The sequence below is a fragment of the Salvelinus namaycush genome, chromosome 9, assembly GCF_016432855.1.
Source record: "Salvelinus namaycush isolate Seneca chromosome 9, SaNama_1.0, whole genome shotgun sequence".
In the NCBI taxonomy this organism is placed as follows: Eukaryota; Metazoa; Chordata; class Actinopteri; order Salmoniformes; family Salmonidae; genus Salvelinus; species Salvelinus namaycush.
Genome location: NC_052315.1, coordinates 44,476,802 through 44,504,181, shown reverse-complemented (window position 1 = coordinate 44,504,181; position 27,380 = coordinate 44,476,802). Strand labels below are relative to the sequence as shown.

Sequence of the window (27,380 nt, the reverse complement as noted above, 5' to 3'; positions counted from 1 at the left end):
GGAGTTTCATGTTCCATTGCAGCATATGTGACATTCTGAATGTCTCTGAGGTACCGGATGACATAGAAACAAATCTGGTTTATTCATATTATGGGATGCTCACTTCGGCAGATGTTGCCATAGTTACTGAGCTGTTGTCCTGTTATTTGCCTTTGTCTCAGGATGTTTAACTGGGTGGTGAAAGTGGTTCCTCAGCCCCCTGACGCCCCTGGCTCCCTGGGACAGGAGACAGCCAATCCCGCACCTGCATCACCAGTAAGAACACACTAATCACACCTGCTCACAAATCAACTCACCTGTATACCTGATCACCTCACAAGATAGCACCAAAAATATTTTAAAAATTACAAAAAATATATATTATTTATGACTTGTCCTCTTCACATTACCTGATTGTCTCTCTCCATCTTTCTCTCCAAAAGCAAAAAGTGTCTAAAGATGAAGTCAAAAAAGAAGGTAATGCCTCTGTTCTTCAAACAGTGTATCATAGCTTTGTAAAACAATGAAACAACTGTGAATACGTGTGTTTTATAAATGCCTATTCAATTTGTTAACCCTCTTCTTCGCTTCTGTTTTATGTACGTGAATCTCAACAGTCAATGCAAAACCAACCAAACAGAAGAAAGAGGATATTTCAGAGGACAATGGGTATGTGTGTAAAATTTGACCTGTGAGCAGTCTGGTCTGCTTGCATACAGACTTTTTGCCATGACGGTGATGATGATGATCTCTCTCTCTCTCTCTCTCTCTCTCTCTCTCTCTCTCTCTCTCTCTCTCTCTCTCTCTCTCTCTCTCTCTCTCTCTCTCTCTCTCTCTCTCTCTCTCTCTCTCTCTCTCTCTCTGTCTGTCTGTCTGTCTGTCTGTCTGTCTCTCTCTCTCTCTCTCTCTCTCTCTCTCTCTCTCTCTCTCTCTCTCAGTATTCAGAGTCAGAGTCAGAGTGGAGTGATGACCTGGCTCTCCAATGGCTTCACCAGTGCTCTGCCTCAACCAACAGGCACCCCTAACCTCAGCAGATCCAACTCAGTATCCAGGGTGAATGTTAGACTGTACCAAACACTACCTGTATCAATCAACCAGTCTGTAATTGAGTCAGTGTAGGTCTTTTTTAAGCTGTATAAAGGGTTAATATGTGATTCTATGTTTCTCTAATTCTATCCCTCCACTTTCTGCTTCCATCCATCAGTCACTGCAGGAGGTACAAAGAGAGGACGAAAGGTACAAATAGAGGACTTTTTTGAAGTGTTGGTTTTGTTGATTCTGTTGACATTTTTGTTGCTGTATATTACTTCAACGTATGTTGAAATGTGGAAATATATCATCTTTTTCAAAAAAGTTTGATAGCTCTATTAATTGACTGACGATTCCTACTTCCAACAGGAATGGGATGATTAAGTGGATAGCAGAGGGACTGAGCAAAGTGGTGCCTCAGCCGGATGACAAGTACAGAGAGGATATTCGAGAGGAGGAGGAGGAGGAGACAGAGGTGAGTTGACACTATCATGTCACCATGTCACGGTTTCTGTGGAAGTAGATTGTAGATGTATTTCTTCAGGAGAGCACGTGGTGCTCCAGGTCCACTGGCTCCAGGTCATCTATAAGTCTTTGCTAGGTAAAGCCCCGCCTTATCTCAGCTCAATGGTCACCTCAGCAACACTCACCCGTAGCACACGCTCCATCAGGTATATTTCACTGGTCATCCCCAAAGCCAACACTTACTTTGGCCGCCTTTCCTTCTAGTTCTCTGCTGCCAATGACTGGAACGAGTTGCAAAAATCACTGAAGCTGGAGACTTATATCTCCCTCTCTAACTTTAAGCATCAGCTGTCAGAGCAGCTTACCGATCACTGTACCTGTACACAACCAATCTGTAAATAGCACACCCAACTACCTCATCCCCATATTGTTATTTTATCTTCTTGCTCTTTTGCACCCCAGTAGCTCTACTTGCACATCATCATCTGCACATCTATCACTCCAGTGTTAATGCTAAATTGTAATTATTTCGTCTCTATGGTCTATTTATTGCCTTACCTCCCTACTCTTCTACATTTGCACACACTGTACATAGATTTTTTCTATTGTGTTATTATGTGTATTTCTGTGTTGTTGTTTTTGTCGCACTGCTTTGCTTTATCTTGGCCAGGTCGCAGTTGTAAATGAGAACTTGTTCTCAACTGGCCTACCTGGTTAAATAAAGGTGAAAAAAAAAAATATATACTTTATTCCTAGATTAAACATAAATTTAAAACATCATTTTTGTCAGGTTGCCTCATAATAGCTTTTAAACAATATAATAACTTTTAAAACATAATTACTACATGCCTAGTAATGATGCTACATTAAAATCTTAGCTCCCCATGATAACGCGATATTCTCACTTAAAATCACTTTTGTAAAACAATTCTGCTCCCCGCTTGATGAATAACCGGCGATGGTCTATAATGATGTAACAGGCTTTTGAATAACTAGCTTAATCAAAGCCAATGGTGTCACAGGGCTTTCAGAGAGCTGTGAATGAGACGCGAAAGCAACGTAATACCACAAGAGAGGTTTAGAAATGTAATAATCTGTTATGAGATCCATGGTGTTAAGACATTACCGACTTCCTCTCACCATTATCTCATAAGTGTCTACTCCATTTAACTATTTCTTATACAGTAGGCCTACTGTTAGTTTTAAAAGCATCGAGCCCTCTTAAAACTGAGTGGTTATGGCTTCCCAGGCTCTCCCGAGGTCCGCCTGCTGTAGTTTCAATTATATTCTTGTTCAGCTTTCAGACATTAGCTTGGGGGGTGCTGATTATTCATATCTGACATGCTGATTATTCATATCTGACATAACAAAAATGCCATTTTGCTGGAGTTTCTTTTTCTAATCCCCGTAACAAGTTTTTCTTACTTTATGTTCCTTTATGTACTTAAGACGCACGAAGAGTATATCGCAGAGCCATGTGTAAGTACAGCTAAATAACAGGCTGTATCTGGGCCGGACACCCATCTACCTCCTGAGTAGTCTGAGTAGTCGTACAATCAGTAGTCTGCAATCAATCCACCATAGCATTTGCTCTAAAGCTTCACATGCGTTCAAACATTTATTTGAAGGATTCAAGGATAGAATAGAAATGGTGAAGTTGTGGACAAATGATATCAATGATTGATGAAATCTACTCCTTATCTTACAGACACGTGCAATAGGATACATTGCTAATGATTATGACACGAAAACATTATTCTGAACATTTGAGCAGCATTCTTTTCCACCTTCTTATAAGTTGCACACAATTCACATATTCCAGATCCTGTGGTTAAAGAAAGTTTCAAATTCATAGGTACAGATATGGGTACAATTATATCAGTAGATTCCTAATTCCTTTAAAACAACACCCTGCCATACATAACTGGACATCAGAGGAGCATTTTAAACTATTATAATGTAATAACACACCATAAAATGATCAAAACAGTAATATGGTAAATATTCCATATAACCTTCATTGTAAAAATGAAAGTTTGTGACTCTGGCTTCTTTTTTTCAGGTTTATAACATGAAAGATGTGCCAGGTATATGTTTACATTTGTCACACAGCAATCCCATTTTTTTGTGTACTGGTATGTCACAAAAGTTGTAACTTCTTTGACTCATTGTTGATTGCTTATAACCGGTTATTGATGGGGTCTATTGTCTGTCTAGACGCAGAGCCCCTCCCACACATACCTGTGGTGGAGATCTTTTCAGACGATGAGGAAGAGGATCGGGTACCACAGTTCCCCCTCAAGTGAGTCACACAGAGACCTCCCTCCCCCCCACCCCCTCCCACCTTGCCTTCCATCCTTACCTCACTGAACAGACACATCTCCACAGCCAAATCCAACCTTTACTTGCTGACAAAGCTTGTCTTAATCCTAATCCTCTCCCACCCCCCCTCCTCTCTCTCTACCCCCCCTCTCTTTCTTCCTCCCTGTCTGTCTTGCGTTGCAGAGTGGTTAACTGGATTAAGAATGTTATTCCTCAGCCTGTGATGCTCCCTGCAGGTTACGTAGAGGCCCAGAGTAAGGCCCAGAGCAAGAGGTCATCTCTTGACAAAGGTACAGTCAGAGTTTAAATGTTTGAGGCCGGTTACCTGGACATACGCTGATTGTACAAACATTAGGAACGCCTAATGTATTGAGTTGCACCCCCTTTTGCACTCAGAACAGCCTCGATTCGTCGGGGCACGGACTCTACAAGGTGTCGAAAGCGTCCCACAGGGGATCCTGGCCCATGTTGACTCCAATGTTTCCCTCAGTTGGGTCAAGTTGGCTGGATGTCCTTTGGGTGGTGGATCATTCTTGATAAACACAGGAAACGCAGTGTTGCAGTTTATGACACACTCAAACCGGTGCGCCTGGCACCTACTACCATACCCCATTTGTTTAAAGGCACTTTTTCTTTTGTCTGGCCCAATCACCCTCTAAATGGCACCCGTACACAATCCATGTCTCAAGGCTTAAAAATCCTTCTTTAACCGGTCTCCTCCCCTTCATCTACACTGATGGAAGTGTATTTAACAAGTGACATCAATAAGGGATCATAGCTTACAGTCTATGTCATGGAACGAGCAGGTGTTCCTAATGTTTTGTCCACTCAGTGTAGATTAAGCCTAGTCCTGGACTAAGAAGCATACTCAGTGGAGGATCTCAATTGAAATAACTTTCTAGTCCTGGACTAAGCTTTATCTGTGTCCAGGAAACTGGCCCTTATAGTCTAAATCTATTAGCTGTACATCTATGCTACTGTTGTACACCTGTCTTCTCCTTTCCACTCAGTTTTGTCGCCACCTCCTGAGTCTCTCAAAGGTGACGAGGACTCACAAAACTCCAAGTAAGTTTCACCCGAGGGCGCTATGCTACTCCTGTCACAATGTAGGCTCAGCTGTCTGTGTGTGTCAGTTTGTAAGTTTCTGTGTTCCTTTTGGCCCGTTAGTAAGGTGTTTCTCTGTGTACCACAGTGTCGTGGGCTGGTTTGTGACGGGCCTCGGCCTCAAGATGCCACAGCCTGTCGCGAGATCAAGAGATGACGTTGAAGTTGTGCAGAATGGTAAGTGTTTATTATTATTATTATTTTATTTTTTTAATTTCTCTTCCCTTCAGAATGATGTCCCAGTTCAAAATAAAATCAGATCTTAAATCACATAATAGACTCACATTCTATTTCATTTATTTAATTGTCTTTTTTACTAAGTGTTAAAGAACCGAAGAGACCGTAACCCTCTCCTTCTGTTGGTTTGTTTCAGACAGACCCTAACTCAGTCCATCTTCTGTTGGTCTGTTTCAGACAGACCCTAACTCAGTCCATATTCTGTTGCTCTGTTTCAGACAGATCCTAACTCAGTCCATCTTCTGTAGGTCTGTTTCAGACAGACCCTAACTCAGTCCATATTCTGTTGCTCTGTTTCAGACAGATCCTAACTCAGTCCATCTTCTGTTGGTCTGTTTCAGACAGATCCTAACTCAGTTCATCTTCTGTTGGTCTGTTTCAGACAGATCCTAACTCAGTCCATCTTCTGTTGGTCCGTTTCAGACAGACCCTAACTCAGTCCATCTTCTGCTGCTCTGTTTCAGACAGACCCTAACTCAGTCCATCTTCCACTGCTCTGTTTCAGACAGACCCTAACTCAGTCCATCTTCTGTTGGTCTGTTTCAGACAGACCCTAACTCAGTCCATCTTCTGCTGCTCTGTTTCAGACAGATCCTAACTCAGTCCATCTTCTGTTGGTCTGTTTCAGACAGACCCTAACTCAGTCCATCTTCTGTTGGTCCGTTTCAGACAGACCCTAACTCAGTCCATCTTCCACTGGTCTTTCAGACAGATCCTAACTCAGTCCATCTTCTGTTGGTCCGTTTCAGACAGACCCTAACTCAGTCCATCTTCCACTGCTCTGTTTCAGACAGAACCTAACTCAGTCCATCTTCTCCTACTGACATAGATGATTGTGGACATTTATACAGCTCAACTGATCAACCCGGTAGCTGTGAGACATTGCTTCAAAAGAAATTGAACTCCTCTTTCTTTATGGATTTGTAGATATTTTTGTTTGATTTTAAATGTATATAGTCAGTGTATGTCAGTTTATTAAAATTAACTGTTTGTCTGTTGATGTCAGTTATTCAACTCTTGTCGATATGTAGCAAGAAATGGGTCTTGTCTTCATTGAAGTAATCTTTGCAATAATTTGGATGCATTAAGAGATTATATTAGAAAATACATACAGACACATAGAGCTATCAGGCAACATTGATACTCATAGTTTATGTACATGAAAGATACCATATTAAACTACCATCTTGTATTGTATGCTTGTGGCATAATTGCACATCAAAAACTTAAGCCATGAGAGATTATTTTATGACACTAAAAAAGCGCACATAAAAAAACGACATGTTTTGCCCTTGTGACCTATTCTCATCGCCTTGAACTATGTGGCCTAAGGTTGTCATGTTATTTATTTTGATTTGATTGAATTTACTTGAGTGAAATCCACCAAAGAGGATTTGACAAACACAGTCAAGGCAATCAAGTTATTATAAAATAGATTATAAATTATGACATAATGTCTGAACAGTATGGCTGACAGTATAAAAACATGTGAAATATTATTTTAAAAATAATAAAGATGTCATATGAAATATTATGTGTCATGTTAAGAGATTGATGATATGAAATTCAACAAAACATTTTGCACACTATTCCTTTGGGCGGATTGCTTTTAAATGGAAAATAAAATAAGAGGATGTCATATTTTAATTGTGGATTTCAAATATTTCCCTCAATTCAAATGCTACACCTCGAACACAATTTAATCTTCACATTAACATGTTGACTCTGGGTGCCGTGTCATGTCCAGACAAAGACAGTGACCTACTGTGTGGCTGCTTGTCCCACAGTCTCTAAACAACCCAAAGCAGTGGACCTGGTTCTGGAGGAAGTAGTAGAAGCAGACCTGAAGGATCTGAATCAGGAAGTGCCATCCAAGGCTATGCAGTCAGAACCACCACAGCCTTTTAAGCCCGCACAGACGACACAGCCAACACAGACGACTCAGTCACAGCCGGCACAGCCAAAACAACCAGTGAAACCAGAAGAGCCTGAACAGACTCTTCCAAATGTGCCAGAGTCTACAACACCATCGCTGGAGGATGCTGAGACTCAGACGGGCAGGTGGACTCCCTTCATAGAGAGCATCAAGAGAGAGGCTGAGGGCGTAGCTATGGCTACCATGGAGGAACGGTAAGGAAGGAGTCAGACAAGATCAAATATTTATGTAGAATATCACAGCAGCCTACACACAGTCACTAATTCACACATTCAGTCGGGTTATGGTGAACCAACAAAAGTTGCATATCTTCTCATAGGGTTAACCAGATTTTCGTTTTTTTCCCCAGTCTGATGGAGTAATACAATTAGCTAAATAAAGTTAACTTGGGTGCTACACATGACATACTAGTAATATCCCAGAACGTGCACATCTCTGCAGGATGACCCAGGAGCGAGTGGATTTGGTGCGAATGGCGGAGGAGGTGGCCAGACACACAGCTGAGACGGCCATCAGGCAGATGCAAGAGGCACAATCAATCAAGCTTTCCATTCACAGCCAGGAAGCCATTCTGGAAGAAGACGAGGACCCAGAGTAAGTTGTCACTCAGGCCTCAACCTCCTCGGGGTCCCCTGCCTACTCCAGAGAGAATGCATAGGCTAGCTCCAACCACCTGCTGCCCTAGACTTATATAGAAGTAAATGTAACATTTATTGGGGTCATGGTTTGAGACAACTGGCCATAAACGTGTGAAGTCCCTATATGCCTGTACACGTATGTGAGGGGAGGTAGGACTGTGTTTGTCTTATCTGTGTCCATGTCATGCCCTGAACAGGTTACACATGCTACGGGAGGAGGAGAGTGAGGTGGAGCACACTAAGAATAAGATGACAGAGTAAGATATACCCACTCATACACTCTTAGAAAAAAAGGTGCTATCTAGAACCTAAAAGGGTTCTTTAGCTGTCATCATAGGAGAACTCTTTGAAGAAGCCTTTTCAGGGTTCTACATGTGACCCAAAAGGGTTCTACCTGGAACCAAAAAGGGTTCTCATATGGGGACAGCCGAAGAACCCTTTTGGAACCCTTTTTTCTAAGCGTGTAGAATAAGATGGTTTAAGAATAACCGGAACAAAGAGAGGGGCATATGCCCATAAAGGTTCTACAGTACCTTTGTGAAATTCACTAGCTGCCTCAATGCTTCTCAGAGTGAAAAACAACAACAGTAGGCTATGTGTTTGCACTGTCAGTTGGTAACTTGTTACACCAATGTAAAGAATTTTCCTCTGCAGGACCTGAGAAAGTGCTTTGTGTCATATTATTTAGGTATTTGCTAGAGCAAAAACCAAAACGTGCACAGGGGGCTCATGACCCAGTTAGGGAAACCCTGCCATAATCCACTGCAAACTAGCCTATCATCAACAATTTGTGTAATCACATTCACATCGAGCATTTCTTGTCCAGGCTTGTTCCAAATCTCTCGTGGATGCCCGTTTAGCGTCATTTTATCCTCATCCTCATAGAAACCACATCGCTTCCCTTGCCAAAATGGTCCCCTCTCGACGGTTGCCTTAGTAACTGAGCGCACTTCCTATTTTTCTGCTTCGACGCGGGTACAGGATGGCGCAGGTTTGTCTCGGGTGAATCCATTGAGGGAGACGATTCTCTCTCTATTGCAAAACTTTTAAACCCAGCAGAACATTTGCAAACTTGACAACATATTCGTTCATGTCGCAAAGATGCGTCTTAGGAGGGATACTATTACCTAATGCACTCGAAATATCTTGAGTGTCCAAGTGAGTACTGCAATTAGCCTGTCAAGGCTACCTTGTCCATATTATGCGAATTGTTTTTGACCCAGATCTAACACTTATGTACCTGTTGCTAACCGTTTACTGGCAACAAACTAAATGTCTGAAAATGTGTTTTGTTTATTCCAAACTGTACACTTATTTCTTCTAGGGAATTATCTTGATTGGCTACTGAACTGGTTGCTAGGTTGATTACATAATGCAGGGTATTAGTAGGCTAGCATTACCAAGTGAGCTGTTTTGTTGTTGCTCTACCTATGCAATATGGTTTTAGGGGGGAGGCATTATGATCATCAGGGAGAAACATTCTGTTGTGTTCATATCATTGTGTGCATATTTCTCTGATGTAGCCCTAACTGCCCATGTACTGTAGGTGTCAGGTGTGTCCTGCTAAGGAGGAGCCAGTGGATGCAGCAAAAAGTGTTGCTCAGTCAGAGCGTGACTCTGCATCACCCGACGTTGAACCAGAGCCCCAGGAAGAGCTAAAGTCCCAGAGGGCCTCTCCATCCCCTCCTCCCAGCCCAGAACCAGATCCAGTCAAGACAGCAGAGCCTGACCCTAAACCAAAGGCCCAGGATGCCAAAGTAGCACCTGAACCGGTGACCCAACAACCACAGAAAGCAGAGGGGGCAGAGGACGGAACCGCACCTGACACCACTACCAAGGTAAAGTCACAGTAATGGTTTCTCCTGAGGCCTGTGCAGCTGTGGTACCTGTCAGTAAATGCTATTCCCTGCTGTTGTTCAGTCACTCATGGCTGTTCTGTTCCTCTTTTCTGCTTACTGTCTCTGCAGGAGGAGGGGGAGACTGCAGAGGAGGGTGGCTGTGGTGGTAAGTATTTGTTCATTATAATACGATTGTGTTTATGTTTGTAAGGGAATATTGTAATTTAATGTGTTTCTTGGTTTGAAAGTTGCAAGTCCCATGATGGACCTGACCAATCCTTTATCTGCGGAGAATGCATTGCGTGCGTGCGTGCGTGCGTGCGTGCGTGTTGCGTGCATGCGTGCATTCATGATCTCTCACAGTGTAGGGATGAATATTTTCCCGAAACTCTACCAAGTTTCAATACCGGCAATAATTCATATTTATCCAGAGTGTCCCGGGAAATACAGCAAAGTGCCTATTTAAAGTGTTTAAAACCAAGATATGGTCACTATGCCAGGGTTCTCCCCAAATAAGAGTGGCGCAGTGCCTTTGTTGGCTTGACTGCGCCACTATGTAAAGATTTCAGAGTAAATTAAACTGATATTTAGTAATGACAGAGTAACTATCTTTGACCAAAGTTGCTAAGCTTGCTAGATAACCTCCTTCAACGAATGAGATATCTCCTATATTTGGCAAAATCGAGTTGATGATTATACAGATAGCAGATCAGCTCATGAATAACGGGGAGATGAAGAGTGGAAACTGTTTAAATATCATTATACAACGGGTGGGACTAATCCTGAATGCTGATTGGTTAAAAGCGCATTCCAGACGGTGTCTATTCCACAAGTTACCACCGGCTAAATCTATGACATTAAAATACCTATTTACTCTGTTCCATCTGACTGCACAATCCACTGTCTCCTCGGCAGGGAAGTTATAAACTTGATTTCCACTATAAAAAGCATCTAGACATTATCTCACATTTCTTTTAGGCTAACATTTAGTTTTCAAGAGCGGAGATTTGTATCAACCTTGCTGTCTGTCTCTCCGATATTTGCAACATTGTTTCAATATTCAAATTGATCTCCAACTGTCCCATAGTAATGAACAAGTAGGGGTTGGGACGACAGAGAGAGGCAGGCGAAATCATGAATAAGCTTATACAAAGAAATGTCAATTGAAAAAAGGTACAACGAAACGAAGTGCCGCTAGTTTGCAGTCTTTCCAGCTTCAGTTTGAAGTGCTTGTGTTAGCTGTGCTGTTGGCTAGCTCCCCTGAACAACAGTGTCCTCCGAGAGAGCACATTTTCTATGCCAGGCGAAATCGTGCCTCATTAGCTCATTGTTATGGATGTATGCAAATAAATGTCACTAGAAAACAGCTTAAACAAATGCAGCTACTGTTGTTAGCCGTAGTTGGCTAGCTAGCAAGCAAGGGATAAGAACGATGCCAGACAGTATGGCAATGGAACATTTTGAACGAATGACTGGGTTGCTTCCATAAATACAGAACAAAAGACTGAACAACCAGGTCGTGTCTCTGGCATACCGAACCAATAGAACAAGCGACCAGCCGGCTTGGTTAGCAACCCCAGATTTTTGGGGGGACTATATATTGTGGAAGGATGAAATAATATGAATAAATTCATCAAAATTAAAAAACAATATGAAAATATGAAAATGTCATTATTTGAATATGTTGGTTGTATAAAAGTGATAATGCCCTCGAAGCCAACTTCGTCTCGGGCCTAACAACACCCGTGCCAATATATCCTCCAAACACCAGCTTCTCGGGCATTATCACATAAACGTATCTTAACGGGGACCAACTCTGTTTTAAAATATCTGTATCTAAACTCATACCGTTTGTTGATCACACATTCTCTACCGAAGCTCTCGTATGGGCAGCAAGTCGAGACCGTGCAGAGAAGAGGGGGAAATGTCAAAACATACTGTACAGACTCAATGGTTGCTAACATGGGAAGAAGCCTGTCCATGATAGGGCGTTTCTCTGTCTTCTTGACGTCTCAGTCGACTAGACAGGGCCTACAGGCTCTAGTTTGGTCGGACCTGGACTACTGCCCAGCTGTGTGGTCATGTGCGGCAAAGAAGGGCATAAGTAAATTGCAGTTGTTCCAGAACAAAGCAGCACGTATAGCACTTAGATGTACACGGAGGGAAAGTGTCAGTAACATGCATGTCAGTCTCTCCTGGCTCAAAGTTGAGGAGATATTGACTGCATCGCTATTGGTCTTTGTGCAAGGTGTTGAATTGTTGAAGGTACCGACCTGTCTGTTCAAGCAGTTGGCACACAGTTCAGACACTCGTCGGTACAACACATGCAACCAGAGGTCTCTTCACCGTCCCCAGGTCCAGAACAGAGACTGGGAAACACACAGTATTAAATAGAGCCATGACTACATGGAACTCTCTGCCACCCCAGGTAACTCAAGCTAGCAATAAAACCAGTTTAAAAAAACAGATAAAAGAACACCTTACTGCACAAAGGGGACTGTGAAGAGACACAGCCATTTTATATATATTGAATTGAAATTTGCACTGTACTATGTATTAGACCTAGATATTGTGTGTATGTACTGATATGTATAGTTCTTTCGATGCAGAACCCACCATTGGTGTGTGTGTCAAAGACCTCTATTTTCATAACCATCTGACCATGGTCAGCTGACATGAAAGTAGAGCTCTTTGTCCACGCACACCAGTGGTGGGTTTTGCGTCGAAAGAAAGATGCATATGCAGAAAATAACCCCATACGTACTGTAAAATATGGTGGTGGATCTTTGATGTTATGGAGTTATTTTTCTTCCACTGGTCCTGGCGCCCTTCTTAAGGTCAAGTTTACCCAGTAACAGGACATTTTAGACAAAAATCTGGTTGCCGGTTTTTGTATTATTTATTTTTTAAGGGTGACAATAATCATGGACCTGACTGTTTATATATATTTTTTGAGGAGGGGTGCGGGGGCCCCCTAGCGGCCGGGCCCTAAGTGACCGCTTATGTTGATTTTTCCCAGGGCCGGCCCTAATTAGGATGAGTGTTGTCTAGTGCCTGACTGACGGTATTGTGCTCTCCTCCCAGTCCCTGCCAGCTGTGATGCAGTAAAGAGCTGTCTCATGCGTGTTCCCCACGTGCCTGCGTGCCTCGACAGCTTCAACAACCTGCTGAAAGAGCACAACATCACCCCTCCTAAACTTCCCCCTATGCCCCAGCTCCCCACCAATCTCTCCCAGTTTACCTCCCAGGTGACCCAGCTAGTGCCCTCTCTCCCCCCAGAACTTGCCCAAGAGCTCTCCCAGTACACTCGGCCATTCACCCAAATGTCCCAGCGTGTTTCCCAACTGCCACAACAGATCTCTCAACTGCCCCAAATGATGTCCCAACTTCCCCAGCAGCTCCAAGTTCAAATAACTCAGGAGTTACCCGGTCTACCCACCAACCTAACCCAGCAGTTATCGAACTTACCCCAAACCCTGGCCAATATCCCCAGCCAGATATACAACTTACCTCAGCGAGCGGGACAATCCTACACCAACGTGCAGAACCGCCTGAACAGCCTTATGCCTCAGGATGCCTAAGCAGAAGCAGCAGAATCCTGACCTGGAGATGGACCAGATGATCCGCCAGGTCCCCCTCCACCACCGCCCCCCGACCCGCACCCCCTCCCCGTCCTCCCCCAATAGTACCCTGGAGATGCCCAACGTGCCCTCCTACCCCCAACTGCCCCCCATCAGCCTGTCCAGGCAGCTGTCAGGGCTTTCCAACCCCGCCTTCCACATCGAGGACGACCCCACGTCCGCTCGGCCCTCAGGTGATTCAGCGGCAGCCCACAGACGTCCCGCTCTGGCATGCTGCCCCGTTCAGTGCTGTGCCGTGCTTAGATCTGCTGGGCTATGTTGTGTTGTCGTCCGTTGTTGACACTAGCACTGCGTTCGTTGTTGTTGTTGTTTGGATCCTGTGGTTCCAGGAAGCTCTTGCTTTAAATGGTCTACTCTGTTTGTTCTCTGTGTGTTTTGTTTTGTTTTTGTTGTTATAGATTAGTTTCAGCTGTCTGTTTTGTGATAGGTAATGTCTGTTTTGTGATAGGTAATGTCTGTTTTGTGATAGGTAATGTCTGTTTTGTGATTGGTAATGTCTGTTTTGTGATAGGTAAGCATTCAAGTGGCACTTGAACAACAGAGGAAGAGTCAGAGTATAGGCCACTTGTAGTGTCCTGTTTGGTGTCTAGCATGTGTTTACCACAGTTCAAAAGCCTCATTACTAGCTGTGTTCCACTTCCCCATAACATCCCTGGAGAATAGTTGAGTCAAATTAGTGTCTTCCTGTTTCTTCCCCAGCGAGCTCCAGGCTCAGTGTGCACCCTGCTGTCAACGTGGAGGATGTGGATTCAGGCGGAGGGGGGCACCATCGACACATTCACCAAATCCTCACCCCCCAGGACCCCAACCTCAAGACCCTGACCGTACCCAGAGTGTCAAAAGCCAGCCGCCAGAGGTGAGCCCACACTCCCAAATGAAATTGCTTCCACTTGGAATAAGGGTATTGTATACATGTAAAGCAGCTAAACACATAACCGCTGTCTAAGTAATGTATAATACTGTACTAGTTCTACTACCATTGAATTGATTTATTTCCCAATCTATAATTATATCTTCTAAATGTATGTTTTCTTTTTCTCTCCTATATTGCTTTGGCCAAAACAGCAAAGTTGCTGATAAAGAGTGAGAGCGGAGCATGGATACACAATAGTCAATCTTAGACCAGGGTTCCCCAACTGGCGGCCTGCGGGTGGTGTTATTTGGCCCCCCAAGTTTTCTGAGCAAATTTTTTAAATAACGTGTTTTTTTGGGGGGGGGGGCGACATAATAGACTGTAAAAACACCAGGAAATCAGCTCCAAGTGATTTTAATTTAAGAAATCTGTTCAGGTATTCCCACGCATGATAGAGAGACACGTGATCATATACAAATGTAAGCAAAGTTTGAAATGATTATGTTTTAGTCAAATATTATATCTGTTCGGACCTCTTGTGTCCAATTTGTAGTCTACGTTCCGTCCCCCCGACCATCCGCTCAAGGAAAAAACGGCCCGCGGCTGAATCCAGTTGATGCTCCCTGTCTTAGACTGTATTTCAAATGTGCAGTGCTCTCTGTTTTGTTTGTGGATAGCCCCATCCACATGGTGTGTAGTGTCTCTTTACCTCTCCTTTAACTGGCTGCGTCTCTCAATAGCATGTTCACCTGTGTTTGCAGTCCTTCGTTCGGGCTGCTCTGCTTTGTATTGCGTTGCGCTGTTCTGTCTCATGTTGTGATGTGTTTGTTCTGTTCCGTGTTTCTGTTGTCTGCTATGGCTGTCAGTCATGTCAGTACTAATAGTCAATCAACAGATGAGGAGTATATTGCACTGCATCTCCAGTGTGGCATCTGGTCGTCTGTCCTGTGACTCATTATACGAATGCTTTTGGTGATTGTTTGGGATTATGATTCTCTCCCTCTTCTACCTCATTCTGTTTCTCGGATTTGCTTCATCCGCCTCTCTTCCTCAACCATCTCCCCAACCATTGGCTCGGATTTGCTTTATCCGCCTCTCTTCCTCAACCATCTCCCCAACCATTGGCTCGGATTTGCTTCATCCGCCTCTCTTCCTCAACCATCTCCCCAACCATTGGCTCGGATTTGCTTCATCCGCCTCTCTTCCTCAACCATCTCCCCAACCATTGGAGTTATTCCACCCGCACAGCAACACACACTCTCACTCTCACACACTCCTCTGTCCCTGTTGATGGAACCATGGGCTGACCTAGTGAGAGGAATCCCAGGAAGGTGTAAGATATGCAGTCATTGTCACGTCAAGGATCCATCCATCCGTCAATCCACAAGTCACCATTTTTCCAATCGTCAACAATTCCCCCAGACTGCATCGCGCCACTCCTTCACCCCATCCTAACTTGTGTACCTCTCTGTATAGTTTTTAGAATTGTTTACTGTATACTCAAAAGAGCTGATGCTCAAGATAGTTCAGGGCCTCATTCAGGGTACATGCAGGTTAAACCAACATAATGTTATCATGTTCGACCATGTTCCACATACTGTATTTCCCTTCCTGTGTAGACTGTAATGCCCATGGCAAGGCCAAGACTGCAGGGAACACTCTGATAACAGGGCAGGGTCCAAATGAGAGCAGCCTTGGTCTTTCCTCTCCATCTGTCTCTGGATCAGTTCTGTGCGTAGTTTCCTACTGCGCCTCAGTGTTGTTCCCTGCCTCCCCTCCACAGAAAGAACCTGCACTCTCAGAGTGAGGATGATGATGAAGAGGAGACTGAGACCGCAGTGAGGGCGTGGCCTAGCCAGTCCAGCATCCTCAGTGGAGACGATGGGTGAATACTGATACCTCCACATCCCCGCTGTTAGCTAGCTACATGTGTCTCCTGCACAAAATGTGTTGGCCAGTGGGCGTCGACAATGTGGTCAGAATGACCTTTCTCATAGCATCAGTGAATGTTTTTAGAAAGGTCGTATTGACGGAAATTCTGACACTTAGAAGTGTGTGGGAGACCAATTTTTCCATTTTATCGGTGCTTTTATTCACACCAACATAAGAAGAGTCCGTGTGGAACTGTGTGTTGTTCATATTTACTTCAGAAGAACAGTGATGTGTGATGTCAGGGAAAGTGTTTGGGACAGGTGTGTGTGTGTTAATTAACCCATGGATGTTTTGTGTTTGAAGGCTGAAGGAGCGGCCTGCGTCGTCCGCTAGCCAGGCCAGCTACGTGGTGAACGAGCGCCTACAGGAGCTGGTCAAGATGTTTAAGGAGAGGACAGAGAGGGCCAAAGAGAAACTCATAGACCCAGATGACTCTGATGATGACAGTCCCACTGCCTGTGTGTAACACGTGTACACTCTGGTCATGTGCTCAATATACACAACACTTGCAACACATAGACAGATACAGTTACAAACACACATGGGTTACGAACAATGAGCCTGTTTGACAATACTACCAATAGGGGCGCTAATGTCAAAAGAGACCGTAATACTCCCAAAGCAATTGGACTTTTCGAAAAAGTAATTCACCCCATGGCTAATATAAGACAGTTGTTGTGAAGGGTTACAATAGCTTTTATTTCCAAGTGCTAACACACAGCCACACACAACACAGCTCGGGCCCTCCGGTCACACACAAGTGAGCCGCATCAGGAAATACTTCCGCAAATACTTCCTTTTTTTCCACTTACCCAGAGTCAGATGAACTCATGGATACCATTTTATGTCTCTGAGTGCAGTTTGAAGGAAGTTGAAGGTAGCAAATTGTTAGCTTAGTGTAATTGCTGGAAGTCTCCAGGAACTACTAACCAGCTCCTCACAAAAGCAGGGAAATATACCTTCTAACTACACCAAAGCTGGGTGGTTGGTCATTTAAAGCCTTACACAGCTATACATAGTAATCAATATTTTATACATTTGTTAATTTTACTGATAATCCTAAGGAATGAGATTCTCTCCACTTCCTCATTCTGTCCCGTTGTCGCATAGAGATGTATAGAGATCGTACAGTTTTGTCTATCTCAATGGCCGTGCTCTCACGGACGCCATAATGAGACAGATACAACGTTGCGATCTCTATACATCTCTATGTGTCAACTGGACAGAGTGAGGAAGGGGATAAAATATAGATTACCATGTATAGCTTTGTAAGACTATAAATGACCAACCACCCAGCTTTGGTGTAGTTAGAAGGTATATTTCCCTGCTTTTGTGAGGAGCTGGTTAGTAGTTCCTGGAGATTTCCAGCAATTACACTAAGCTAACGATATGCTACTTTAACTTTCTTCAAGTATCCCTTTAACCTGACCTTTCACCTCTGACCTGTGATTCTCTTCTGTTCTCTCACCTGCAGCCCCTGTGAGAGCTCCAACACCTCCTCCTGCACCTCCAGAGGAGCCGGAGGAGGAAGCACAACCAGCTTCCCCTGAGAGGGAGATGGAGGAGCAGCAAACCCAGTCTAGACTGTGCTGCAAGGTGACGCCTCCTCGCTGGATCAGAGCCCTGCTTCACTACCGCTTCCCCTCTAGCATCGACCCCTTCACCAGTGAGCTCCCCCTCCGCCGAGCATACACTACCTCCTCCTCTTCTACTCCTCCTTTAACCCTCCTCTCTCATCCTCCTGCTTTCCTCCTCCCTGCTCCTAATCTTGTAGTCAACCCTCTTCCTCTCCTCCCTTTTCGACTCCAACTCTATTTCCTTCTCCTGTATAGACTTCCTTTTGCTTTTATCAGAATGTTAGTTTGGCTCCACCAAGTGGTTAATGGGTTGATCTTTCAGTGACCTAAATTGTTGATCCTGTCATTCAGTACCAGTCAAAAGTTTTAGAACATCTACTCATTCAATGTTTTTTCTTTATTTTTTACTATTTTCTACATTATAGAATAATAGTGAAGACATCAAAACTATGAAATAACAAATGGAATCATGTAGTAACCAAAAAAGTGTTAAACAAATAAAAAATATATTTGAGATTTGAGATTCTTCCAAGTAGCCACCCTTTGCCTTGATGACAGCTTTGTACACTGTTGGAATTCTCTCAACCAGTTTCACTTGGAATGCTTTTCCAACAGTCTTGAAGGAGTTCCCACATATGCTGAGCACTTGTTGGTTGCTTTTCCTTCACTCTGCGGTCCAATTCATCCCAAACCATCCCAATTGGGTTGAGGTCGGGTGATTGTGGAGGCCAGGTCATCTGATGCAGCACTCCATCACTACCCTTCTTGGTCAAATAGCCCTTACACAGCCTAGAGGTGTGTTTTTGGGTCATTGTCCTGTTTAAAAACAAATGAATTATATTCCCACTAAGCGCAAACCAGATGGGATGGCATATCGCTGCAGAATGCTGTGGTAGCCATGCTGGTTAAGTGTGCCTTGAATTCTAAATAAATCACAGGCAGTGTCACCAGCAAAGCACCCCCACACCATCACACCTCATCCTCCATGTTTCATGGTGGGAACCACACATGCAGAGATCATCCGTTCACCTACTCTGCATCTCACAAAGACACGGCGGTTGGAACCAAAAATCTCAAATATGGACTCCTCAGAACAAAGGACAGCTTTCCACTGGTCTAATGTCCATTGCTTGTGTTTCTTGGCCCAAGCAAGTCTCTAATTCTTATTGGTGTTCTTCAGTAGTGATTTCTTTGAAGAAATTTGACCATGGAGGCCTGATTCACGCAGTCTCTGAACAGTTGATGTTGAGATGATGTCTGTTACTTGAACTCTGTGAAGCATTTATTTGGGCTGCAATTTCTGAAGCTGGTAACTCTAATGAACTTATCTTCTGCAGAAGACGTAACTCTGGGTCTTCCTTTCCTGTGGCGGTCCTCATGAGAACCAGTTTCATCATAGCGCTTGGTGGTTTTTGCGACTGCACTTGAAGAAATTTTAAAAGTTCTAGAAATGTTCCGTATTGACTGACCTTCATGTCTTAAAGTAATGATGGACTGTCTTTTCTCTTTGCTTATTTGAGCTGTTCTTGCCATAATATGGACTTGGTCTTTTACCAAATAAGGCTATCTTCTGTATACCACCCCTACCTTGTCACAACACAGCTGATTGGCTCACATGTATTAAGAAGGAAAGAAATTCCACAAATGAACTTTGAACAAGGCACACCTGTTAATTGAAATGCCTTCCAGGTGACTACCTCATGAAGCTGGTTGAGAGAATGCCAAGAGTGTGCAAAGCTGTCATCAAGGCAAAGGGTGACTACTTTGAAGAATCTCAGATATAAAATACATTTCGATTTGTTTAACACTTTTTTGGCTACTACATTATTCCATATGTAATATTTCATAGTTTTGATTTCTTCACTATTATTCTACAATGTATAAAATTGTAAAAATAAAGAAAAACCCTTGAATGTGTAGGTGTCCAAACTTTCGACTGGCACTGTACCTGCTCTTTCTTTTGAAGAGTGGGGATGATGCTTAGGGAACTTCAGCCTTTCCTGGAGGTTGACACTGCTTCTCTCTCTCTAGATCTGGTCTATGTGCTGTGGCTATTTTTCGTCACCTTGGCGTGGAACTGGAACGTGTGGCTGATCCCGATGCGCTGGGCCTTCCCCTACCAGACCCCTAGTAACATCTACCTGTGGCTGCTAGCCGACTACCTGTGTGACCTCATCTACATCCTGGACATCATGGTCTTCCAGCCCCGCCTGCAGTTTGTCCGGGGTGGCGACATAGTGGTGATTCAGCCAGCTTAAGGCGACATATAACTGCAGTTGTTAAATGGCACTATGTTGACGTATTCCATGGAGACCATGTTGCCAGACGAGAGTTTATGTCTCAAATAGATTTTCCAGATACAACACACAGAAATACACGTCAAAAGCATTGATGTATGTGTTTTTCTTTGTTTACATTGCAGTTTGACAAAAAGGACATGCGAAAGAATTACATGAAAACTTTCCGGTTCAAGGTAGATCTTCAGCTGAAAATGTTACAGAATTCACTACTGAACAGCTTTGAATGAGAGGCTGTTTTTAAGCGATGTAATGAGGTGTCCGTTTATTTTCTGAGCGTATCTGCGTTGACTGCTTTTCCCTGGGTTCCAGATGGATGTCATCAGTCTTGTGCCACTGGAATTGTTCTATTTTAAAACTGGGATCAACCCACTCCTCCGCTTCCCACGGCTACTAAAGGCAAGGCTCACCTGCCACCTGTGTGGTCCACCTGGGTAGACCGTGTCACATACAATCGTGTTATTCACACTGCGATGAAAATACGTTATCTTTCTGAATTCTCCAGGTAATGTCTTTCTTCGAGTTCAACGACCGTCTTGAGGCCATCCTGACCAAAGCCTATGTTTACAGGTGAGCACAGTCAACATGTTGTTTTGATCTGTATCGCCAGGCTCAGATCACAATGAATAGGATTATATGGACGGGGGTGGGGCCTGATCCTAGATAAGCACTCCTATTAATGTGAGACGCTTTTAGAATGCAGGCCCTGGTCTTTCTGAGAGAAGTGAGGGGCAGCTCAGTATGTATAACCCAGTCTCTTTCCTTCTGTCCGGTTTGATTAGAGTGATCCGGACCACCACCTACCTGCTGTACTGCCTCCACTGCAACGCCTGTCTGTTCTACTGGATCTCTGCGTATGAAGGTCTGGGCTCCACGAAGTGGGTCTATGATGGGAAGGGCAACAGGTGTGTGGAATCACCTTTGTTAACCTCATATCTTTACACTATCATCGTTTAATTGTCCCTCTAATCCAGTTTTTTTTCTTTCTCAGTTACATCCGCTGCTACTACTTTGCTGTGAAGACTCTGATCACCATTGGTGGACTGCCGGAGCCCACAACGCTCTTTGAAATCATCTTTCAGCTCATCAACTACTTTGTAGGAGTGTTTGCCTTTTCCATCATGATAGGACAGGTTGGTGACCACATTATCAATACATGTGTTTGAGAGTGCATTATGTAAAATATGATAGTGTGTTTATGGATGAAATATCTAGATGTTATGATATTTGCTGTTTAACAAGACTACTACTTTTTATCTAGCTCTGAATCCTTATTTGACCATTGGTGCTATTATAAGCGGATTAAACTGTCGTCAATGGCTGTTGTGATTGGTGTCGACTCCTGATTGGGCAATGACCGTCTCTTGCAGATGAGAGATGTGGTTGGTGCAGCCACTTCCGGACAGACTTACTACAGAGCATGCATGGACAACACTGTCAAATACATGGCCTCCTACCGTATCCCCAAAGACGTGCAAAACCGGGTCAAAACCTGGTACAACTACACCTGGCAGTCCCAGGGCATGCTGGGTAGGGACATGTTACTTTTCATTGGGTTGTGTTGCATTGCTTTGTCTTGTGTTGTGTTGACTCTGTTGGTGTCTATGCAGATGAACAGGAGCTTCTGGTCCAGCTCCCAGACAAGATGAGGCTGGACATCGCTGTGGATGTCAACTATGACATTGTCAGTAAAGTCTCTCTCTTCCAGGTGCGTAAGTCTTAGGGCCTCTTCAGGCTGTCTCAGACCACAGAAGATTTAAAGAGCTCTATCTCTCTATATTTCTCGACCAACGCTTTCTTCTCCCTTTCAGGGTTGCGACAGACAGATGATCTTTGACATGTTAAAGAGTCTGAGGTCTGTTGTTTACCTCCCGGGGGACTATGTCTGCAAAAAGGTAAAGGCTAAAGCTAGATCCACCTCTCTAGCGAGTTTGTGTGCGTGCATCTCTTTTTTAATGTTTTTACTGTGCAGTCTGTATGCACTCTGCTCCTTGTTCTTTGTGTAAGGCAAACTGTAAAGAACAGGAGATCTGTCCAGTTGTCTGACTGCCCCTCTGTGTTTCAGGGCGAGGTTGGACGGGAGATGTACATCATCAAGGCCGGGGAGGTGCAGGTGGTGGGCGGGCCAGACGGGAAGACCGTGTTTGTCACACTGAAGTCGGGGTCAGTGTTTGGGGAAATCAGGTGAGCATCCTGATGTCAAGTCTGACGTGTGCTCTTTATTTCTCTGAAGCAAGCGCACACATTTTATCCAGGAAAAAGTACTTTTTCCTCCTTAAATGTTTTCTCTTTGGGTTGAAAGCTTGCTTGCAGTGGGTGGAGGAAACAGGAGAACAGCCAACGTAGTGGCTCATGGCTTCACCAACCTGTTCATCCTGGACAAGAAGGACCTCAATGAGATTTTAGTGCATTACCCCGAGTCTCAGAAGCTGCTCCGCAAGAAGGCAAGGTGAGAGAGAGGAAAAAGTGACTAAAACCTACTTTATTTATTTATGGGAATCCACTGATATTATGGGTGCCTCGAAGTTCATCATTTTTAGAGTGTAATGTAGTACACTATAAGAATTTCTGCATTATTTGTAACTTATTTTGTACATAATGTTTCTGCCACCGTTTCTTATGACCAAAAAGAGCTTCTAGATATCAGGACAGCGATTACTCACCTCGTACTGGTCGAAGATTTTTTCTTTAACGAGTCAGATGCGAAGGATTTACTCCAGACACTCGACAAGGCCCTCATCCCGTAATTGGCAGGAGAAAGAAACAGAGATATCGGGGACGTAGGTCGGGGTGCCTTGTAAGGATGTGACGGCGAGTGGGTAATCTGCCTCTACCATCAGTCCTATTAGCCAATAAATAAAAATAGACGAGCTACGATCACGAATATCCTACCAACGGGACATTAAAAACTGTAATAACTTATGTTTCACCGAGACGTGGTTGAACGACGACATGAATAACATACAGCTGGCAGGGTTTACGCTACATCGGCAGATAGAACAGCCACCTCTGGTAAGACAAGGGGTGGCGGTCTGTATATTTGTAAACAACAGCTAGTGCACTAAATCTAATATTAAGGAAGTCTTGAGGTTTTGCTGGCCTGAGGTAGAGTATCTCATGATAAGCTGTAGACCACACTATTTACCAAGATAGTTTTCATCCATATTTTTTTAAGCTGTCTATTTACCACTACAAACCGATGCTGGCACTAAACCCGCATTCAATGAGCTGTATAAGACCATAAGCAAACAGGAAAATTATCATCCTGAGGCGGCGCTCCTAGTAGCCGGGGACTTTAATGCAGGGAAACTTAAATCCATTTTACCTCATTTCTATCCGCATTTTAAAATGTGCAACCAGAGGGAATAAAACTCTAGACCACCTTTACTCCACACACAGAGACGTGTACAAAGCTCTCCCTACATTTGGCAAATCTGAACATAATTCTATCCTCCTGGGACTATGGTGGTCTGCTTGAAACATGTTGGTAATACAGACTCAGTCAGGGACAGGTTGAAAATGCCAGTGAAGACACTTGCCAGTTGGTCAGGGCATGCTCGGAGTACACTCTAACCCGGACATTCACAAGGCCGCAGGGCCAGACAGATTACCAGGACGTGTACTCCGATCATGCCCTGACCAACTGGCAAGTGTCTTCACTGGCATTTTCAACCTGTCCCTGACTGAGTCTGTATTACCAACATGTTTCAAGCAGACCACCATAGTACCTGTGCCCAAGAACACTAAGGTAACCTTCCTAAATGACTACCGACCCGTAGCACTCACGTTTGTAACCATGAAGTGCTTTGAAAGGCTGGACATGGCTCACATCAACACCATTATCCCAGAAACCCTAGACCCTCTCCAATTTGCATACCGCCCCAACAAATCCACAGATGATGCAATCTCTATTGCACTCCACACTGCCCTTTCCCACCTGGACAAAAGGAACACCTACGTGAGAATGCTATTCATTGACTACAGCTCAGCGTTCAACACCATAGTGCCGTCAAAGTTCATCACTAAGCTAAGGACCCTGGGACTAAACACATCCCTCTGCAACTGGATCCTGGACTTCCTGACGGGCCGTCCCCAGGTGGTAAGGGTAGGTAACAACACACTGATCCTCAACATGGGGGCCCCTCAGGGGTGCGTGCTCAGTCCCCTCCTGTACTCCCTGTTCACTCATGACTGCATGGCCAGGCACGACTCCAACACCATCATTAAGTTTGCCGACGACACAACAGTGGTAGGGCTGATCACCGGCAACAATGAGACAGCCTATAGGGAGGAGGTCAGAGACCTGGCAGTGTGGTGCCAGGATAGCAACCTCTCCCTCAACGTGATAAGACAAAGGAGATGATTGTGGACTACAGGAAAAGGTGGACCGAGCACGCCCCTATTCTCATCGACGGGGCTGCAATGGAGCAGGTTGAGAACTTCAAGTTCCTTGGTGTCCACATCAGCAACAATCTATCATGGTCCAAGCACACCAAGACAGTCGTGAAGAGGGCACGGCAAAGCCTATTCCTCCTCAGGAGACTGAAAAGATTTGGCATGGGTACTCAGATCCTCAAAAAGTTCTACAGCTGCACCATCGAGAGCATCCTGACTGGTTGCATCACTGCCTGGTATGACAACTGCTCGACCTCCGACCGCAAGGCACTACAGAGGGTAGTGCGTACGGCCCAGTACATCACTGGGGCCAAGCTTCCTGCCATTCAGGACCTCTATACCAGGCGGTGTCAGAGGAAGGCCCTAAAAATTGTCAAAGACTCCAGCCGCCTTAGTCATAGACTATTCTCTCTGCTACCGCACGGCAAGCGGTACCGGAGCGCCAAGTCTAGGTCCAAAAGGCTTCTTAACATCTTCTCCCCCCGAGCCATAAGACTCCTGAAGAGCTAATCAAATGCCTACCCAGACTATTTTTTACTTAACACTTATTTTTCTTAAAACTGCATTGTTGGTTAAGGGCTTGTAGGTTACCATTTCACTGTAAGATCTACACTTGTTTTATTTGGCGCATATGACAAATACAATTTGATTTGATTGATTTGATTTGTTTGATGTTTCTGGCTACAGGAATATGCTGACAAAAGACAAGAAGCCTCAGGAGCCTCCGAAGGAGCCGGCCCAGGTGATCCCTCCTCGGACAGAGACACCCAAGCTACTTAAAGCTGCTCTGGAGATGGCTCGTCAGAAAACAGGCCTCAAAGGGACCCTTGCAAAGATTAAGGAGAACACCAACATATCCAGTATTTCGCTTCAGGTATGGTATTCGCTGTACAAAAACACACACATTGTCTATACACACACAATCCACCCACACCCACCCACCCACACGCACGCACACACGCACACACACTGAATGAGCTAACCTCTCTGTTTCCCCACAGCCCTCAATGTCCTCCTCCCTGACCCCCCTGTCCCCAGTCTCTCCAGTCTCCAGTCTGGACCCAGAGCGCAAGTCTGGCATCATGTCCCCAACCTCAGACAGCTCCACGTTGCTCCGCCCCGCCTCCCATTGTCACAGAGGTGAGACGCTGTCCAAGGAGCAGGACAACGTGGCGGAAGAAGAGGCAGGAGAGAGTGGGGAGAGGAAAGAAAAGAGAAAGCCATGAGTTGTCTCCAAAAGCTTTAAGAGCAGTCTTCATGTGGAGAAATGGATGCAGTTGTTTATCCCTCTATACTCTGTTGCAGAGAGGGAGACCAGAGAGAAGAGCCATGGGTCCTAAAGATCATCCAATTATGTCTCAGGAGTCACAGAGTCACAGTTCCCGTTCCGTTATACCTATAGACTCTTTCTTCTTTTTTTTTACCTCACTGACTGTCTTATCCCCTTGACACTTATGTATAGGGCCTAGGCTACCTAATTCCACAGGGATGACGAAACGGGTGCTAAACTGATGTCTTCGACATTGCACTATATGTTTGTGTTTACAATCCCAGGGGTAAATGTACCAATCAGCAATAATTGACACAGACATCATCTCGTTACGGAGATAACAAAGCGGTCACACAGGGTAGAGCTGTATGCGTGTGTGTGTGGGGGGAGTGTGTGTGTGTGTGTTGGTGGGGGGGGGGGGGGGGGGGGGGGTCTCTCCAGGTCTTCTGTTATGTCTGCTTTCGGAAACAAATTCCTTCTCCTAAACCCTAGTTTTGTTAATTTCCTATTTATTCAGCAAGGGGAGAATTGTGATTGGGAAATACTATAAAGATGTTGGAATGTGAGGAAAGATTTTGCTGATGTTTATAAGAAATGTTTACGTTTTGTAAAGATGACCAGTTGTTTATAGAGTTTTGTTCAATGGAATATGTTATTTTTGCCTTATTTTTCATGGCCCTTGAGGTAGTGTTTAATGTTTCTGGGGTGAATGGGTCAAATATGTATATATTTTTTAACTGAAATGTTGAAACGTGTACAGGCCTAGATTTAAAAATGTATACAAATGTCAGCATGTAAATCTAAATATTGTTGTATGTGCACAGGTAGCAGTGGAGCTAATTATTTAATCAAGACTGGTATGCTGTCAGTTCACCATGCCAGACAATCAAATATTTACTTTTAAGCAGGGTAGCTAATCATTTCATCAAGACTGGTATGCTGTCAGTTCACCATGCCAGACAATCAAAGATGTACTTTAGAGCCAACAGCTATAGCTAACAAATTCATTTGGAATTTAGCTGAACAAAGGATGACAACAGTTACAACAGCTTTTGACATGATGGGTATGTTTAAAATGACTGTTTATCATTTTTTTACTAACTTGACAGATCAGAAGAAGACTCATGTCCACAATCTATATATGTACATGACATGTTTTTAAGTTTGATATGATATTATTATTTCATACTGTTAATCAAATGCTGTTTCATAAGTTCTTGGCTTGTAAATACATTGTAAATGGAAAAGCAAAGGGTGTGTATTTTCCATTAGTTTTCACAGGGAAATACTTAGACCCTTGTGTGTTAGTTTTTCAGAAATCAATGCAAGGTTTTACATAATTATATAGATCCTATATTCCCACTTGGAATACATAAGGTCTAAAAACCAGCTACCGAAACTGCCAGACAATCTGTAGATTGAATGTGAATATTGTTATCGTGTTGGTTGACTACGTTCTTTATGTGTGTTTAATGGTATGTATGGTGTAGGCCAGTGGTTCCCAACCTCTTTTGGTTACTGTACCACCAACTGAATTTTGCTCTGCCTGGAGTGCCCCATGTGCATATTACCAGTAGGCCTATGGTCTCATGAATCTTCTCAAGTAACCCCTGTGGATAGGCCAAGTACACCCAGAGGTCTTAGTACTGCTCATTGGGAACCACTGGTGTAGATGACAAAAGCTGGCCGCATGCAACACATGCTTAGAAAAATAGCATTTGTGATGCACCACGCAGCAAATCTGAATGTGTTGATATCACCATGATGAATGTTTGATGTTTTTGTGGATTCTTTTCCAAATAAATCATTATGTGATTCAAAATAAATCCCTGTCGATCTTTGTGTGGTTGAGTGATATTACTGGTGA

At 44.0% G+C, this 27,380-nt stretch overlaps 1 protein-coding gene across 1 annotated transcript; it reads left to right on the top strand.

The window, feature by feature from the left end:
• Positions 1 to 162: 162 nt before the first annotated feature.
• On the top strand, positions 163 to 25,469 carry LOC120053287 (cyclic nucleotide-gated cation channel beta-1-like). The gene is made up of 32 exons (XM_039000423.1): positions 163 to 255; positions 1,184 to 1,215; positions 1,378 to 1,483; positions 3,536 to 3,560; positions 3,691 to 3,775; positions 3,979 to 4,085; positions 4,806 to 4,860; positions 4,988 to 5,076; positions 6,924 to 7,266; positions 7,514 to 7,666; positions 7,908 to 7,967; positions 9,257 to 9,548; positions 9,678 to 9,714; positions 12,633 to 12,849; positions 13,121 to 13,362; positions 13,889 to 14,045; positions 15,826 to 15,927; positions 16,278 to 16,432; positions 17,449 to 17,640; positions 19,583 to 19,791; positions 19,974 to 20,024; positions 20,161 to 20,247; positions 20,354 to 20,418; positions 20,631 to 20,753; positions 20,840 to 20,981; positions 21,219 to 21,378; positions 21,459 to 21,556; positions 21,660 to 21,743; positions 21,914 to 22,032; positions 22,151 to 22,297; positions 24,931 to 25,117; positions 25,245 to 25,469. The coding sequence occupies exons 1-32, from the start codon at positions 163 to 165 to the stop codon at positions 25,467 to 25,469; spliced, it is 4,239 nt and encodes a 1,412-aa protein (XP_038856351.1).
• The last annotated feature ends 1,911 nt before the right edge of the window (positions 25,470 to 27,380 follow it).